We start from the raw sequence: 19,040 nt of genomic DNA on the forward strand, positions 1-19,040 counted from the left end.
AACTACTCAAATTCTACTTTACGACGACAATCATGGCCATCGTCAACTGGGAATAGTGGATTTATTCGGTGTTGGTGTCAATACCACCATCTGGATGAAATCTAGTTGAAGAGGTTGGCAATTTTCTGGGATTAGTTAAATGATGAAGAGAATACTATGATAAGATTTTGTCATTATGCGTACTAAGAGTCATTGAAATGATATCTATTTTTACTATTCCCAAATACTGCATTAGCACCAAACTGTTAAGAGGACATTTTTGTGAGAAAGATTTAAAGTCGACTTAATTTTGTTCCCATTTTTCTACAGAATCTTATGAAAAGAACCTGTAGGACAATGTATCGACGAACTGATGAGTAGAAGGGCAGGGGATCTTCTACAAATGATCTGAGGGGAAGAATTATTTTACAGTCGATACGAATGACATAGATTCTTCTAGAGACGAGTAAACTGTCGTAGAATCTTCTATATAAATTCTGAAGGGCAGCGAGTCTTCCATATATTAGCTGAAGAGCAAAAAATTGTCTATAAAGAAAAAAAAAACAAGGCAATGAGGGTGCTATATCTGAACTGAAGGGTTGGAAGTATTGAATAGACGAGATGAGGAACAGGGGACCTTCTATAAAATTTTAGACGAACTGAAGGGAGTTTTTATTGACGAGCAGAAAGGATTCTTCTAAAGACGAACTGAAGAGACCCTCTATGGAAGGAAATCCTCTATAGACTGATGGGATTCTATATAGACGAGGTGAAGGCGTCTTCTAAAGACGAGCTGAAGTAGACAACCTGTGAAAGCCCTTGAAGGGTGTCTTCTGTAGACGATCTGTCTTCTATAGACGAGCTGATGGAAGTTTTCAATAGAAGAGCTGAAGGAAGTTTTCTATAGAAGTGCTGAAGGAATTTTTTATAGAAGAGCTGAAGGAATTTTATTATAGAAGAGCTGATGGGAGTCTTCTATAGCAAGGAGTCTTCAGATGAACTGATGGGAGGCTTTATCGACGAGCTGAAGGTTGTCTTTATAAACGAGCTGAAGGGAGTCTTCTATAAACGAACTGAAGGGAGTCTTCTATAAACGAGCTGAAGGAAGTCTTCTATGGACGAGATGAAAGGAGTATTCCGAGATGAAGGGATTCTTCCATAGACGAGCCGAAGGGCGTCTTCCATAGACGAGCCGAAGGGCGTCTTCCATATACGAGCTGAAGGGTGTCTTTTAAAGACACTGATGGGATTCCTTTATAAAGGGGCTGAAGGGAGTCTTCTGAAAGTTGTCTTCTATAGACGTGCTGGATAGGCGAGGTGGTGGGAGCCTTCTATAGGCGAGATGAAGGGAGTCTTCTATAGACGTCCTGAAAGGAGTCTTCCATAATCCAGCTGAAGAAAATTTTCTATAGATGAGCAGCAGGACGTCTTCTATAATCGAGGTGAAGAGAGCCTTCTATAGACAAGCTGAAGGAAGTATTCTATAGACAACATGAAAAGAGTATTCCGAGTATTCCGTGATGAAGGGATTCTTCTATAGACGAGCTGAAGGGAGTCTCCAAATAAGAACTGATGGGGGTCTCTATAGACGAGCTGAAGGGCGTCTTCTATAGACAAGCACAAGGACGTCTTCTATAGACAAGCACAAGGTACTTAAGGTGGTTTTCTATAGACGAGCTTAAAGTAGTCTTCTAGACAAGCACAAGGACGTCTTCTATAGGCAAGCACAAGGTACTTAAGGTGGTTTTCTATAGGCGAACTTAAAGTAGTCTTCTACAGACTCAATAGACGATGTGATGGGAGTCTTCTATAGACGAGTAGAAGGGCGTCTTCTATAGACGAGTTGATGGGAGTCTTCTATAAACGAGCTGATGTGAGTCATCTATAGACGAGCTGAAGAGAGTATCCTATAGACGAGCTGATGTACGTTCTGAAGGGAGTCTATATAGAGTAGGTAGTATTCTATAGACGTTCATTATCGGTATAGAGTTTTCTTTAATCGATCAAAGTGTCTGGTAGGCGATCTGAAAGACTAAGAGTCGTCTACAGACAGTGAGTATCTTAGAGTCGAAATGAAGATCTAGGAGACTCTTTATAGACGTTTTGGAGGCCAAAGAGTATTTTATGGATGAGATGAAGGGAGACTGCTATAAAAGACTATATAAGATCCGAAGATCATGAGTGTTATCGATTTGAAGAGAGTCTATATAGACGAGCTAAAAGGAGTATAAATCTCCAGCCTTTTGCAAATCGATTTTTCATGTAACTTTGAACAACATAACACATGGTGGTACGTCATGGTGAGAATCCTTCTTATGTGTAAATGATCTTAGAGAGTAAGAAAAAAGGGAAGTTAGTCTGACGATTGAGATTTTGTTCCCCTTCGTAACCGTAAAACCATGTTATAGCCCTTTGGATCTTCTAAGATCTTTCTAAACGATGTCAATGTTTTGTTAAAAATTTAGTTTTTTTCAGAAAATATTCTGAAATGAATTATTTATGTATCAATGTTGTCCATCCAATATTTGGTTTTAAAAATATGAATAATCATGTCCACAAGAATGACATTTCGCATACCTTTGCTCAACAATTTCTTTTGCATTTCTCGCCACCTTTCACTTCAATTTATTTTGTGCCATTGTCACAACAAAAAGAATTTGTAATATATTTTGTTCTTTACATTGTCCAGATTCTTCGTCAGCAGCATCAACATCGTCATCATCATCATCATCATCTGCATATCAAAAGTTATCAATCCTGTTTATTTTTTCATTACATCCTTTTCATCTTCTTCCCCTTCTTCTTTTTCTCCTCACTTCTGCAGGGTCATAACAAATTACTTTGTCGTGTCACTGGCCATGGCGGATATGCTGGTTGCCCTCTGTGCAATGACATTTAATGCGTCTGTGGAGCTGTCCGGTGGCAAATGGATGTTCGGACCGTTCATGTGTAATGTTTACAACAGTCTGGATGTTTACTTTTCGACAGCCAGTATTTTGCATTTGTGTTGCATCTCGGTGGACAGGTGAGTTGTTGTTGTTTAATTTACTTTTACTTTTTGTTGTTGTTGTTTTGGGTTGAGCGAAAGCAACAGGCTTTTGCTTACTTACAATGTAAATATAAATATGTGGACACACACACACATACTTACATCGCCAGCTACAGATAGTTACAAATTGATACTGTGTTTTTACGACAACAAAAAACCATTGGAGTATTATATGGAAGTGTTAAAAGGTATATAAAGTTAAATTGTGGATATTCTATAGGGGATTATGCGAGTATATTGGTGGTAGATTTAAAAGTTATTACTTTGTTTTAAACATTTATTATTTTGTTGGCACTAAATTTACACAATTTTTGAGATAAAAGTTTTTATAGCATTTTTGTGTGCTAACACATATTATTACAATCAATGTTCAAATATTACCAGCAAAAGTAGAGGCTTGCTTGAGATGGCCATCAAATGCGGTTTAGAATATGAAAAATATAACAGCCAAATGGGTCGTATCGCTTTCCGACGGGCGGGGCCGACTATATGATACCCTCACCACTTTGGGTATATTCAACATATGAATGCTAACAGACGTCGAATTCTGCAACCTATACTAAAATTTTCATTTGTTCAGATATAGGGTTGCTTCTTACAATGGGACAAAATTACCAAAACTCGGGAGAAAATGTATATAGAAGCTCTCTTAACACACAACATTCTAGACCTAATCCATTTCGCTATGCCAAATTTCGTGCAAATCGAAAGATATATAGGGACTTTGGTACATAATTAACCTTAAATCGGACAAAGATATATATGGGAGCTATATCTAAATCTGAACCGATTTTCACGAAACTTGGCAACATCATTCTAGGCCTTATTCATTACGCTGTGCCAAATTTCGTGCAAGTCGAAAGATTTCCAAGGACTTTAGTGGACTATTTACCTAAAATCGGGCGAAGCTATATATGGGAGCTATATCCAAATATGAACCGATTTTCACGAAACATGGCAAACATAATTCTAGACCTTATTCATTACGCTGAGCCAAATTTCGTGCAAGCCAAAAGATTTCGAGGGACTTTAGTGGACTATTTACCTAAAATCTGGCGAAGCTATATATGGGAGCTATATCTAAATCTGAACCGATTTTCACGAAACTTTGCACATATCATTCTAGACTTAATTAAGTACGTTGTGCCAAATTTCGTGCAAGTCAAAAGATTTCCAAGGACTTTAGTGGACTATTTACCTAAAATCGGGCGAAGATATATATGGGAGCTATATCTAAATCTGAACCGATTTTCTCAAAACTTTTCACACATCATTCTAGACTTGATTCATTACGCTGTGCCAAATTTCGTGCAAGTCAAAAGATTTCCAATGACTTTAGTGGACTATTCACCTAAAATCGGGCGAAGCTATATATGGGAGCTATATCTAAATCTGAACCGATTTTCTCAAAACTTTTCACACATCATTCTAGACTTAATTCAGTACATTATGCCAAAATTCGTTCAAATCAAAAGATTTCGAGGGACTTTAGTGGACTATTTACCTAAAATCGGTCGAAGCTATATATGGGAGCTATATCTAAATCTGAACCGATTTTCACGAAACTTTGCACATATTATTCTAGACTTAATTAAGTACGTTGTGCCAAATTGCGTGCATATCGAAAGATATATGGACTTTAGTGCACCATTTACCTTAAATCGGACGAAGATATATATGGGAGCTATATCTGAATCTGGACCGATTTTCCCAATTTCAATAGGGTTCGTCCTTGAGCCAGACAAATGAGCTGTGCCAAATTTCCTCCAATTCGACCTGTACATTGTTCACAATTTAACATGGACAGACAAACGGACGGACGGACATGCATAAATCGACGTAGAAAGTGATTCTATGCATATTCTCAAAAGGAACCATGGGTCTATCTCGATTATTTTTGCCTGTTACAAACATATGCACAAAGACATAATACCCTGTACCACAGTGTGGTGAAGGGTATAAAAACAAAACAGACAAAAGAAGATGCCATGCGGTGAAGTGGTGAGTCATCCGACATACAGCCTAGACTCGCTACATAATGAGTTCTTTATTTTTCCACAATTATCAAGAAAAAATGCGTGGTAACTGAAGGTTTCAAAAGCCGTGTTTCAATTTTTTTCAATGGAAGTGGAAAAATTACTTCGACAGTTGGTTTGACACATTTAGAAGTTGTAGTCCGACAAGGTGCTTAACCACGAACTTTGACTGCAAAATATTCACGTCTATCGTTCCATTTTTAAACCCTCCATCATAAGGTGATCGATCCATTGGTGTTGCAAATGGGATATATCAGTCCAGGTTTTGCTTAAACCCCTATATAATGGTACAACTCAATATTTGGTATTTCAACCGAATTGTCTGTAATTTTGTATTTTGGATTCGCATATTAGAACACATCTCCGTAGCAAACATTTATTACAATGACCCACATTTCAGGGTAGCCCCCATATAACAGTACCCCTAATATTGGGAATTTCGGGAATTTGAGACACGCGTTTCAACCAAATTTTCTGCTCCAATTTGGTATTTTGTATTCTCATTGCCTGTCAAATCACACTACCTACCAGTAAGAAAAGGAGTAAAGTCGGACGGGACCGACTATATGATACCTTTCACCACATTGGACATATTCTACATATTTATCCTGACAGACGTCGCATTTGAAGGAACATCGACATGAAATTAGACGAACTTAAATATCTAATATTTATCTATATGAGAACCGCTTAACACGGCTGATTCAGAGTCGTTTGTGTACAATGGAAAAACTCATGTAAAACGAATTAAAGTAAACGTGACACATGTTATTCGATATGCTGCAGCACAGGACACTGTGCAGTATTACACTCACTCGAACACCCGTTGAGTATTTGGTGCACAATTAACCTAAGGTCGGTCGAAAATATATATCGGGAAATTGTCTGAGTCTGCACCAATTTTTACAAGGTAAGGTAACTTCATAATGCCTCTCTCACACAAGTACTGCTCTCTATTTCCAAAAACCTATAGTAGTCGACTTTCACAACCCTCCCTAGATACCATTTTTTTCATTAAAGAAATTTTGCAATTCAAGAAATAGATGATAATCGCTTGGTGCTAAGTCCGGACAGCATGGCGGATGCATTAAAAATTCGCAATCAAGCTCTCGAAGTTTCTGGTGTATCACTGTAGATGTGTGTGGCCTAGCGTCACCCTTTCAACGAATATAAATCTAAAATTGTTTGATCGATACTTTAGAAGAAATCTATCAGTACAGCCATCTACCGAAAAGGTAATGAATTTCTATTTCCCCAACCTAATTATGGCTGAACCGATTTCAACACAACTTCGCATACTTTAATCTGTTCTTAATGAAGTAAGATGTGCAACATTTTGTCTCAATCGGATACACATTGGGAGATTGCGGCACCGTTTTTATAAAATCGAACAAAACTATATATCTGTGATGTATTGAAACACTTCGGTTGGAGATTACTCAATAAGTGATTTAGTTTTATTTATGAAAAAGGAAAGAATCAAAAGATAACATCATAACATAATAAAAGCTTTATGACAAAAGCTTAATTGTACAAGAAATAAATAGGTGTCTATAATAAAGATGCATATATAACACGCCTCCACTTAAATTTGAATTTTTATAATGTTTGTATAAGTTCAAGAGTATAAATTCAATAATTATGTATAAGATATAAACAATTTATATACAGAAAATAATATACTATTTGAAAAATTATAAATTTAAATGATTAATTCAATAACAGTTCAGTTCTATTACAATATAAAATTTGTATAATTAAGTATATGTTTTCTTTACTCTAGGTCTTAGCACCCTTGAAGATATGTTTCCATTATCATTGTTTTCATTTAAATTTGACATTTCAGTATTTTTATCATTGTCTACATTTTTATTACATCCAGAATTAGGAATTAATTTCTCTACAATTACTTCGTTATTAACATGTGACTTTTCAACAGCTTGATTGGTGGAATTTCCATGTGAGCACGATGGTAAATCGGATAAATCATTTTTATGTTCTTCGTCAGTTTCAATATTTCTATTCTCATTCACACCTGCCCTAATCTGATCAGTATGTCTTTTTATAATTCTTCCTGTTGAGAGAATACATTGATATGATCGTGGACCTGTCTTATCTTTTATGATAGCAGGGGCCCAAGACTTTGAATTAGCGTTTGTATAATCCCGTATAAAAACATTTTGACCTTTTTTGAACGCAACCATCCTCTTACCATTATAATTTAAAATGTTTTTATTTTGTTGTTCTATGATTTTGTCTCTAACAAGAGGTGGTTTAATTATATCAAATCTAGTTCTAATTGAGTTTCCAATGAAAAGCTTTGCTGGGCTTTCGCCAGTTGAGCTATGTTGAGTATTACGATAATCCATTAGAAAACGATTTAAAACAATGTCTATGTTTTCGTTTCTTCCAGATGATAAGTTCGCATAAATAGATTTTTTTAAAGTTTTCACAAAATTTTCAGCCTGGCCATTTGTGGCTGGATGCCCAGGAGCCGTTAGAATATGTTTTATTTTATTGTTTGAAGTAAATATTTTAAATTCTTCAGAAACAAATTGTCTGCCGTTGTCACTGACAATCGTGTAAGGAATACCGAAACGACAAAAAATTTCCCTAAGTTTTGAAATTACAAAACTGGAAGTGATTTCCTTGGTTTTGAATACTTCTACCCATTTGGAAAACGAGTCTACGACAATAAGAAAATGATAATTTTTAATTGGACCTGCGAAGTCGATATGAATTCTTTGCCATGCTGAGCTTGTTGGAGTCCATGGTATAAGAAAACTTTTTTCTGGACTAGCCATAAGTTTTTGACAGGGAATACACGACTTAATTAAGTATTCGATATCTACATCGAGTTTAGGCCACCAAACAAACGATCTGGCTAAAGCTTTGGTTTTAACAATGCCTAAATGAGATTCATGTAAACTTTGGAGTACTAACTCTCTCAATTTTGTAGGTACGATAACTCTATAACCCCATAACAAACAATCATGGTCTACAGATAACTCAGAGTCTTTTAAAACAAAGGCCTTAAACTTTTCATCTTTGAGCTGTTTGAGTTTACCCATTTTTACAAATTCACATACTTTTGAAAGTATAGGATCACGTCTAGTTTCTCTTGATATATCCATAAAATCGAGATTTAAAGTGTTTTCTTTTTGAATATAATTTACAAATGTAACACTGTCATTGGTATTATCAATGTTTTTATGTATATGTTGAGGCATTCTCGATAAATTATCAGCTTCATTTAATTCGCCTTTGACATGTTCAATCTTATAATTGAAACCTGAAAGTATAAAAGCCCACCTTTGGATACGCGCCGCAGCCATTACTGGTAAGCCTTTATTTTCTCCAAATAGAGAAATTAATGGTTTATGATCTGTTTTTAATGTAAAATGATTTCCAATCAAATATTGCTTTAATTTAGTAACACTAAAAACGATTGCTAAAGCTTCCTTTTCATAGGTGCTGTATTTTTGCTCAGCTTTTGACAAAGCCCTTGAAACAAAAGCTACAGGTTTAAAAACGTTATCAAGTTTGTGTGAAAGAACACCAGTTACAGCAAAATCAGAGGCATCAGTCGTAAGGAAAATTGGTAATTTTGGATTGAAATGAATTAAAACTTTGTCAGACGTAATTTCTTTTTTTATAATTTGGTACGCTTCTTCACATTCTTTAGACCATTTAAATTTTATATTTTTTTGTAATAATTGATATAAAGGAATCATAAGTTTTGCAAAATTTTTTACGAACTTTGCATAATAATTTACCATACCTAAAAATGCTCTCAGCTCAGAAACATTATTAGGGGTGGGGGCATTAATAACTGAAACAATTCTTTCTTTATTTTTCTTGAGGCCAAATTTATCAATGGTAAATCCTAAATAATTAATTTCTTTTTTGAAAAATTCACATTTAGACAAATTCAATTTAAACCCGGCCAGCATTAACTTATTTAATACGGATTTTAAGTTCCGAATATGTTCTTTCATATTTTTACCTGAGACTGTAATATCATCTTGATATACAACTACGAATGGTATACCTTGTAAAAGATTTTCCATTGTCTTTTGAAATATGGCAGCTATACCAAAAGGTAAACGCTTCATTTTCAATGTGCCAATATGTGTTGACCACGTACATAAAAGCTGTGATTTTTCATCAAGAATTAATTGGTTATAAGCACTAGATAAATCTAGTTTTGAAAACAGCTGACCGCCTTGAAGAGAAGCAAAAATTTCATCAATTAACGGAAGAGGATATTTAAAATCCAATAAATATTTATTTATGGTAACCTTATAGTCACCACAAATGCGGATGTCACCATTCGGTTTTAAAATTGGTACTAGCGGTGTACCCCATTCTGAATGATCCACTGGTTCTAAAACGTCACAAGCTATTAACTCCCTCAAATTTTTCTCTATCTTATCTTTCCATGCGAAAGGAACAGAACGTGGTTTAAAAAATACGGGTTTCGTATTGTTGTCTATGGACAACGAAATTTGACCGAATTTGTAAGCTCCAAGCCCCTTACTGAAAACTTCATGAAACTCATTTTTAATTTCTTCAATAATAATAGAATATTGCTCAGAGTCAACAGAATTTACTTGAACAAGTTCAAAATTAAAATTTCTTAAAAAATTTCTTCCAAATAAAGGACTGTTATTATTATTTGTTACTATAAGTTTAACTTTTTTGTTTATACCATTTACTTCAACGTTTTCAATGTATTCTCCTAACACTTTTATTTTGTTTCCATTGTAATCAACATATGGATCATTGCAGGGTTTTAGAATTACTTTTTTATTTAAATTTTCAACAAATGTTTTTGATACTAAACTGCATGGAGCACCAGAGTCACACATCACTTCAATGGGAATTCCATCTATTTTAATAGAAACTTTGTAAAGCTCAGTTGAATTGCCACAAGATTTATCATTTTTAATACTGTAAATAGAAAATTCATTAGATGTATTTTCAGTAAAATCGTCACTATCTACATCAGATTCAGATACATAATTTACAGCTTTTTCCTTAATTCTACAAACCGAGGCTAGATGGCCAATTTTGCCACAAAAATTACATTTACTTTGTTTAAATCTGCATTCAGTTGAATGGTGGTTTCGCCAACCACAATGGGAACAGGCACCGTTTATCTTCTTTTGGCTATTCGGCTGTTTCTTCCCATATTGCCCTTCATAATTATTTGATTTGATGTTTTTATTTTGTTTACTGGTGTTTTTATTTCGGTATTTACCTCCCTTGACGTGTCCCACTTGTATGTTTTGATTATCATTATTTTTAGCGACCAACTTCATCTCCATGATAAGAGCTTTTCTAAGAGCATCATCAATTGTTATTTTCTCGTCTTCTTCACAAAGTCGCTCAAATATGTTGTTGTTTATCCCCATGATAAAACGATCCAGAACAAAAGCATTTAAATTGTCTCCAAACTTGCAAGAGAGCGCTAATTTCTTTACTCTCGCATGCCAATCTGCTACCGTTTCGTTTTCACTTTGTACTGCTGAATGAAAGCTTTTTCTCTCTCGAAAAACAATCACTGGTGGTGTGTAGTGTGATTTCAATAAATTACAAAGCTCTTTAAATGTTTTGGAAACTGGTGCATCTGGACTACATAAATTATGCAGTGTTTCATATGCAATTGGTCCTATTGATTTTAAAAGAGTAGCCTTCTTCGCATTCTCTTCAGCACAATTAATTTCGGCGAAATGAATATCAAGTTTCTCTTTCCATAATAGCCACGATTCGTTCCGGGGGGGAAATTGAGGAATGTTGTTTGGATGGTAAATCATAACGGTTCCGTTTTGTACGTTGTCTGGCATAATGACTGAATATCATCAATTTGTGTTTTGTTAGTCTTTCTAAATTTCAACTTATTATATATATTTTTTGTTTTTGTAATGAAAGTTGAACTTGTTCGTTTTTTTATACGTTTTTGCACAAAATTTTTAATGTAAATTTAAATTGTTGTTCTTTTTAGATTTTTTTTTTATTAATTTAGAAAAATGGCTTCTTCAAGATTATTTTGCTTGATTTTTTAAGGTATAATACACCAATTATAAATTTCATAAAATAAATTCTTTAATTCTTATGTTCTTTTTAATGTGTAATTACACTTGTTCGTATATACGAATCACTTGTTTGTCCTCGTCGCCAATGTGATGTATTGAAACACTTCGGTTGGAGATTACTCAATAAGTGATTTAGTTTTATTTATGAAAAAGGAAAGAAGCAAAAGATAACATCATAACATAATAAAAGCTTTATGACAAAAGCTTAATTGTACAAGAAATAAATAGGTGTCTATAATAAAGATGCATATATAACAATATCGAAATCTGAATCGATTTCAACTAAACTTCACAGGCGTCAACTTGTTGTTATTTCAGTAAAATGTCCGAAATGTTGTTTCAATCGCCCAAACAATGATATTTTGGTGCACCATTTACATAAAATCGGACGAAACTATATATGAGAGCTATATCTAAATCTGAACAGATTTCCACAAAACTTCGTAAACATCAATATGTACCTAATTCAATACGCTGTGCAAAATTTTGTCTCAATCGCCCAATCTTTGGTAGTTTGGTGCACCATTTCCTTAAAATCGGACAAAAATATATATGTGAGCTATATCTAAATCTGAACCGATTTTTTTTCCATTTTTAATAGGGTTCGTCTTGGGGCGAAATAAGTGAACTGTGCTAAATTTATCTCATTGGGATCATAAAAGCGACCTGTACTTCGTTTACAATTTAACATGGACAGACGGACGGACATGCATAAATCGACTCAGAATGTGATTTTATGCATATTCCCAAAAGGAACCATTAGTCTATCTTGTTTCTTATTGTCTGTTACAATCATATGCACAAATATATAATACCCTGTACCACAGTGTGGTGAAGGGTATAAAAATGATCAATATCGATTCCTGTTTTGGCATAGCCCCATACAACGGTAGTCCTATTATTCGATATTTTGAGAATGTTCAAGGTCCTGCCCAACCGAACTTAACATCGTTAGTAATAGTATAATTTGTTAAGTATTAAAGGTTCTACAGAATGCCCGGATAATTCAGTTTTGGTCCTAGTCGCATACAGATCAGCATATATCGACTAGCTGAATCGATCAAGTGTGTGTGTGTTCTTCTCTCTGTCAATATGTAATAAAAATTCAGGTTGCAGTTATGTGTCAATCGCCACAAAATCTTATATTTTTCAGGACCCTCTAGATACCTCAATTATGGATGTATGTTTTGGGGATGGAATGGTCCAAAATTTTGTTGTACCTTTTTCTAGCCGCTCTAGAGCTCCCAATTATGAAGCTAACATCACGAAACCGTATACAAATGAACATAATTCTTTTGATTATTATCGGTTTATTTTTATCGGCGGTCAAATGGACCAATTGATTTATCTGAAAAGTGTCAGTAGATAAATATGGGACGGTTGACTTTTAATCTGATATCAAATCTATTGATACAAGGAGACAGGGAATGTTCTGAAATCTGTATCATAACCACACCAAAAGTACAGACGTAGTCTGTCTGTACCACTTCGTAACTAGATTTTAGATTTTATTTTCAAAAGATCATCTAAATTTATTTCGGCGACTACAACTCAAGTGTAGTGGTAATGTGCGACCCCTCTTTTTTAAAACACTTAAATAGAGTATCTTTATTATCGTACTTCGTGTCCGCAACACTTTCAACGATTCTTTGACAACCCTCACCACACACATACATGGTAAAGATGATGATGATGACGATGTTGATGCTGATGTTTTCATTAAACAATTTCCAGTTTTAAAGTGCAAAAGATTGAACAGTCAGTCAGACATAACTACGAAGTAGAAGAGATTTAGCAACGACCCTTTTTTCTGATGATAACGGTCTTCATTCAGGAGGGAAATGGAATTTTTATGTTACCTTTTTTTGTTTTTGGTTTTAGCCAAGCAAAACATAGACCAACCAAAACGACCTATGATAACAAAGATTGTTTGGTTTAACAATTTTTGGAATTTTTGGCTATGTTAATTCGTTCATACCTGACGTGAAGTCGACCTTTATCCCGAAAAGGGGATTTTATTTTAGATTTCATTTTGGAAAAATATTATCTTGGCGGTAAAGTTGATATGTTGAGAGAGATTATTATTTTTTGTTTCATACAAGTTTTCATGTTGGGTCATATGACCAACATAGGATTAAGTTTTTTTTAAACAGAAGAGAGATGTTGATACTTTTTAAATAGAAATAATAAATCTGGATTTAGTTTTAAGAGATTTAAAACAGAAGAATGTCCTTTTTTGGGGATTAATCTTTTTAGTGTGTGTGGTGGTTTTTGGTTAATGAGGAACATTTATTTGTGGAAATAAAAACTGAAGCTTAGAGCGAAGATTTATTGTTTTTAATTTAGCTAAGTCAGGGTAAACCAGTAAGGAAAGTAGTAAAGTCGGACGTGGCCGACTATATGATACCCTTCACCACTTTAGGTATATTCATCAGATGGAATCCTAACAAACGTTGCATTTTTGAAGGACCATTAACATGAAATTAAACATGTCATTCTGCAACCTATACGAAATTTTGGTCAGATATTGAGTTGCTTCTTACTACGGGACAATATTATGTAAATAAATTTAAAGCAAGATATCGAAATCTAAACCGATTTCATCCAAACTTGTTACATGTTAAGTTATACTTATTTCGGTATGTTTTGTGCATTCGGCCACATTTTGAGTTCTTCATTTACTTATAAATCCAAATTTCGTGCAAATTGAAGAATATATAGGGTCTTTGGTGTACCATTTACATAAAATCGGATGAAAATATATATGGGAGCTATATCTAAATCTGAACCGATTTTCACGAAACTTTACACACGTCATTCTAGACTCAATTCAGTACGCGATGCCAAATTTCGCGCAAATCGAATGATATATAGGGACTTTGGTACACCAAATACATCAAATCGGACGAAAATCTATATAGGAGATATATCTAAATCTGGACCGATTTTTACGAAACTTTGCACACATCATTCTAGACTCAATTCAGTACGCCAAATTTCTTGCAAATCTTATGATATATAGGGACATTGGTGCACCATTTACATAAAATCGGACGAAAATATATATGGGAGCTATATCTAAATCTGAACCGATTTTTACGAAACTTTGCACACATCATTCTAGACTCAATTCAGTACGCTATGCCAAATTTCGTGCAAATCGAATGATATATAGGGATATTGATGCACCATTTACATAAAATCGGACGAAATATATATATATATATATATATATGTATATATATATATTTTTGCCTGTTATATATGCACAAAGACATAATACCCTGTATGATATAGTTTTCCACAAAACCTAATATAACCTAAACCTAAAAAAAAAATCATGACAGCGTCCGCAAAAAAGCAGCCACGGACACAAGGCTCCGATTTTTCAAAAATATTTTTCAAAGACTATAGCAAGGCTTGGATTTTTTAAAAATATTTTTTTAAATGACTAAAGCTCTGATTGGCTTTAACATGACGAAGTCAAGGGTTATCTTGGTCCCTCTTTCATCTCAATTGTGGAAACTGAGCTCCTCGCGGTCAGTGTCCACATGAGCTAATATCTGCCGCGAGTTCACCCATAAGAACTAAAAAAAAATGGTTTGAGACGTCGGGTTAGTTGCCCACACTCGGAAACCCCCTCCTAGTGTGAAAAAGCAAAGTAAAAGGAAACCAAACCAAAGGACCACGCTCTGCGAATCTGCACTTGTAATGTGCGCACCTTGTTCAGAACAGGTGCAGTTTTCGCCTTAGCGGATGTACTCAAGAAGTACAAAGCCGATATTATTACCTTACAGGAAATGCGACCTCCCCGCGTCCAGTGTCCACATGAGCTAATATGTGCCGCGAGTTCACCCATGAGAACTAAAAAAATGGGTTGAGGCGTCGGATTAGTTGCCCACACTCGGGGACCCCCTCCTACTATGAAAAAGCAAAGAAAAAGGAAACAAAACCAAAGGACCATGATCTGTGAATCTGCACTTGGAATGTGCGCACGTTGTACAGAACAGGCGCAATGTTCGCATTGGCGGATGTACTCAAGAAGTACAAAGCCGATATTATTACCTTACAGGAAATGCGATGGAAAGGGACTGGCGTAAGTAAATCAGATGATTACGCCCTGTATTATAGCTGCCATGAAACGAGACATGAATTTTACTGCGGATTTATGGTTAATAGGAAGACCTCGTCTCCAGATTCACTCCAATAGATGAGCGAATCCGTATAAAAGTTCTTCTACATCAGTCTTATTTGCGTCCATGTCCCGACGGAAGACAAAGATGAACAGACCAAAGATATTTTTTACGAGCGCCTAGAAACTGCATATGACCGCTGCCCTGGCCATGACATTAAAATTCTGCTACGAGATTTTAATGAACAAATCGGAAGGAAAAATATCTTTGGCCCCAAAGTCATAAAAATTCAGCCTCCATGAAGAAACATCCGACAACAACATGAGGTTTATTGACTTCGCGGCAACAAAAAACATGGTAGTTAACTGTACCAGATTCAAGCATCTCGATAAACACAAGGCCACTTGCATCGAAAAACGAGAAATCAAATTGACCATGTTGGGATGGACGGAATGCATTCATCCAGTGTTTTAGATGTCCGATCGATCCGGGGAGCGAATATCGATTCGGACCATTACCTTGTGGCAGCCAAGGTACGCATCCGTCTTAATGTTGCAGCAAAGGTGCAATCTAATGTAACACGGAAATTTGACATCGAAAAGCTGCAAACACAACAGATAGCAGTTGCCTACTCCGCTCAACTTACCCAACTACTTGACGAAAGCACCCCTTGTCCCGATAATAATATAGAAGCACAATGGCCGATAATTGCCCACACCCTACAAATTGCAGCAAAAACAACACTTGGGTACCAAAGACCACCATCAAGAAATCCGTTGTACGATCAGGAGTGTCGTAATGCTACTGATATGAAAAACGCAGCGTATAGGGCAACCCTGCGGACAGTAGCAACACGTAATGGGATGAGGAACTATCGGGAGAAAAGGAGAGAAGAGAAACGTATTTTCAGAAAAAAAAAAAAAAACAGAAAGAGCAAGAAAGACGTGAGCGTGAGCAAACCGAGATATACAGGAGTCAGAATGAAGTCCGAAAATTCTACTAACGGGTAAAACACCAAACCGATGGCTTTGGTGCAGACACATCCTTCTGTAGAGATTAAGAAGGAAACCTGGTGACAGATACAGACATCGTGTTGAGGATCTGAAAGGAGCATTTTTTAAAAGATCATCTAAATTGATTTCGTCGACTACAACTCAAGTGTAGTGGTAATGTGCGACCCCTCTTTTTTAAAACAGTTAAATAGAGTATCTTTATTATCGTACTTCGTATCCGCAACACTTTCAACGATTCTTTGACAACCCTCTCCACACACATACAACTTCATGGTAAAGATGATGATGATGACGATGTTGATGCTGAAAGAAGAAGGAAACCTGGTGACAGATACAGACATCGTGTTGAGGATCTGAAAGGAGCATTTTTTAAAGCTTCTGGTATCAAATAGTAGCGGTGAAGAGGATACCCCAGAACCAATAATGGATGACGGTATAGAATGTATACCACCTAGCCAAGATGAGGTCATTAAAGCAATTAATCAGGATGCTGGTCAGGAGCATGCACCAGCTGATTAGTACAATTTGGCTAGAGGAATGCATGCCCAATGATTGGAACTTCAGCATCCTGTGTCCCGTTCACAAAAAAGGAGACAAGACGATATGTACCAACTATAGAGGAATAAGTCTATTTCCCATAGCATATAAAGTGCTATACGCTGGATAACACTTCTGCTATAGGAGGAAGAATACCTCCAACTTTCTAGCATTCCTGTAGGAAGAAAATTGCATGCAGCTCTCCTATAGGAAGAAAGATACCTCAAGGTCTTCCATAGGAAGAAGAATACCTCCTGAACGACTGAAGCCAATGTTCAATGACATTATTGGACCATACCAATGTGGCTTCAGACCTGGTCAGGAGCATGCACCAGCTGATTTGTACAATTTGGCTAGAGGAATGCATGCCCAATGATTGGAACTTCAGCATCCTGTGTCCCGTTCACAAAAAAGGAGACAAGACGATATGTACCAACTATAGAGGAATAAGTCTATTTCCCATCGCATATAAAGTGCTATACGCTGGATAACACTTCTGCTATAGGAGGAAGAATACCTCCAACTTTCTAGCATTCCTGTAGGAAGAAAATTGCATGCAGCTCTCCTATAGTAAGAAAGATACCTCAAGGTCTTCCATAGGAAGAAGAATACCTCCTGAACGACTGAAGCCAATGTTCAATGACATTATTGGACCATACCAATGTGGCTTCAGACCTGGCAAATCCACCATTGACCAGATTTTCACTCTGCGCCAAATTCTGGAAAAAAAACCCTCAAAAAACACATCGACACATTCCACCTATTCGTCGACTATAAAGCCGCATTCGACAGTCCTATCCATTCAGAGGTATTTAAAGCCATGTCTGCGTTTGGCATTCCTGCAAAATTAATTCGGCTATGCGGGATAACTTTAACTGGCACAAGATCAGCAGTTAAATTCGGTGGGTCTGGTGGACTGGCAGTAAACGGAAGAAGACCAAACTGATGATGGTATCAACGCGCAAGACATCCAGTAGACTCGGACCAACTGTGGAACATGAGAACTACAGCTTCGAGGTTGTCAAAGATTTTATATACCTTGGTACCGCCATAATCAAAACGAATGACATCAGTTTTAAAATTCGGAGAAGGATAGTAATGGCCAACCGATGCTACTATGGTCTGAGCAAACAACTCAAAAGCAAGGACACCTCCCGCCAGACCAAACCCACACTCTACAAGACGCTGATACTATCCGTGCTGTTATATGGATCTGAAGCATGGAGTGTTTGAGAGGAAAATTCTCCGAAAGATCTATGGGCCGATCTTTGACGGTCGCCGTTGAATGAACCATGAGTTGTACCAGATATTCTCGGACATCGACATTGTAAGACGTATTGAGCTGCAGCGACTACGTTGGCTAGGTCATGCCCCAGCCCAGAAGGCATATAAAAGCGAACCAGCTGATGGTTCACGCAGAAGGGGAAGGCCATGAATACGATGGAAAGATCAAGTCGAAGACAACATCGCCGAAAATGGTATTTCAAATTGGAAAAACTGCGCAAAAGACCGACCGAAGCGCCTGGAAATCTTTTCCAAGCTCGGCTTATGGAACGAAAGTTCTGTCACAAGTCAGCTAAGTAAGTAAGTATTACAAGGCGTGGATTTTTTAAGGAATAGTTTTTCAAGGACTATTACAATGCGTAAATTTTTTCAAGTGATTTTTTGTGATAGTCCTTTAAAAAAATATTCATTATTCCAATTCGAAGTATTGGAAACTGCAGTCAAAGCCCACGAACTGCAAACTTTCTCTCATAATTAATATATGCATATGTGAAATAAAACTTTAATCTTCTTTTTCGAAGTTCTTATGAACTTAGACAAATTATTTGAGTGCCTTGCGGAGTCAAAAAATAAATTTCTTTATATTTGCCCAAGAATTTCTCTTATCATAATATTTGTATAATTGCTTGCATGTGTATGTGTGTTCGTTCGCCTTCGTCCGTATAAGACAAAGCGGAGTGATGTTGAGGAGAATGAATGGGGCTGGCTGTTCATGGCTGTGCCTTAAGGGAACCATTAATCATTACATTTTTGCCAAAAGTATTTTAATTTTGGTTTAACTTTAAGTGCATAATGATGTTGGTGTGCGTGTAAATGAGGACTATGAGAGTGTGTGTGTGCGTGCGTTCGCTTGTCTTTACCACAATTCTTATTACCGGCAATATCATTGTGGCAAAACTGAAATTAATACT

At 36.1% G+C, this 19,040-nt stretch overlaps 1 protein-coding gene across 1 annotated transcript in view; it reads left to right on the forward strand.

Annotated features, from left to right (window-relative positions):
* Nucleotides 1-2,668: 2,668 nt before the first annotated feature.
* The window catches only part of LOC133332819 (octopamine receptor beta-3R-like), a gene marked incomplete at its 5' end in the record, with an annotated part of 49,401 nt that continues 33,029 nt past the window's right edge, over nt 2,669-19,040 (forward strand). Inside the window, 2 exons of the mRNA XM_061541190.1 lie at nt 2,669-2,726; nt 2,804-3,004. Coding sequence (XP_061397174.1) covers nt 2,669-2,726; nt 2,804-3,004 — 259 coding nt within the window. The remainder of the gene's footprint in view (nt 2,727-2,803; nt 3,005-19,040) is intronic.

The sequence above is a fragment of the Musca vetustissima genome, unplaced genomic scaffold (assembly GCF_032173495.1).
Source record: "Musca vetustissima isolate MV318-11 ecotype Yass unplaced genomic scaffold, APGP_CSIRO_Mvet_v1 utg8861, whole genome shotgun sequence".
In the NCBI taxonomy this organism is placed as follows: Eukaryota; Metazoa; Arthropoda; class Insecta; order Diptera; family Muscidae; genus Musca; species Musca vetustissima.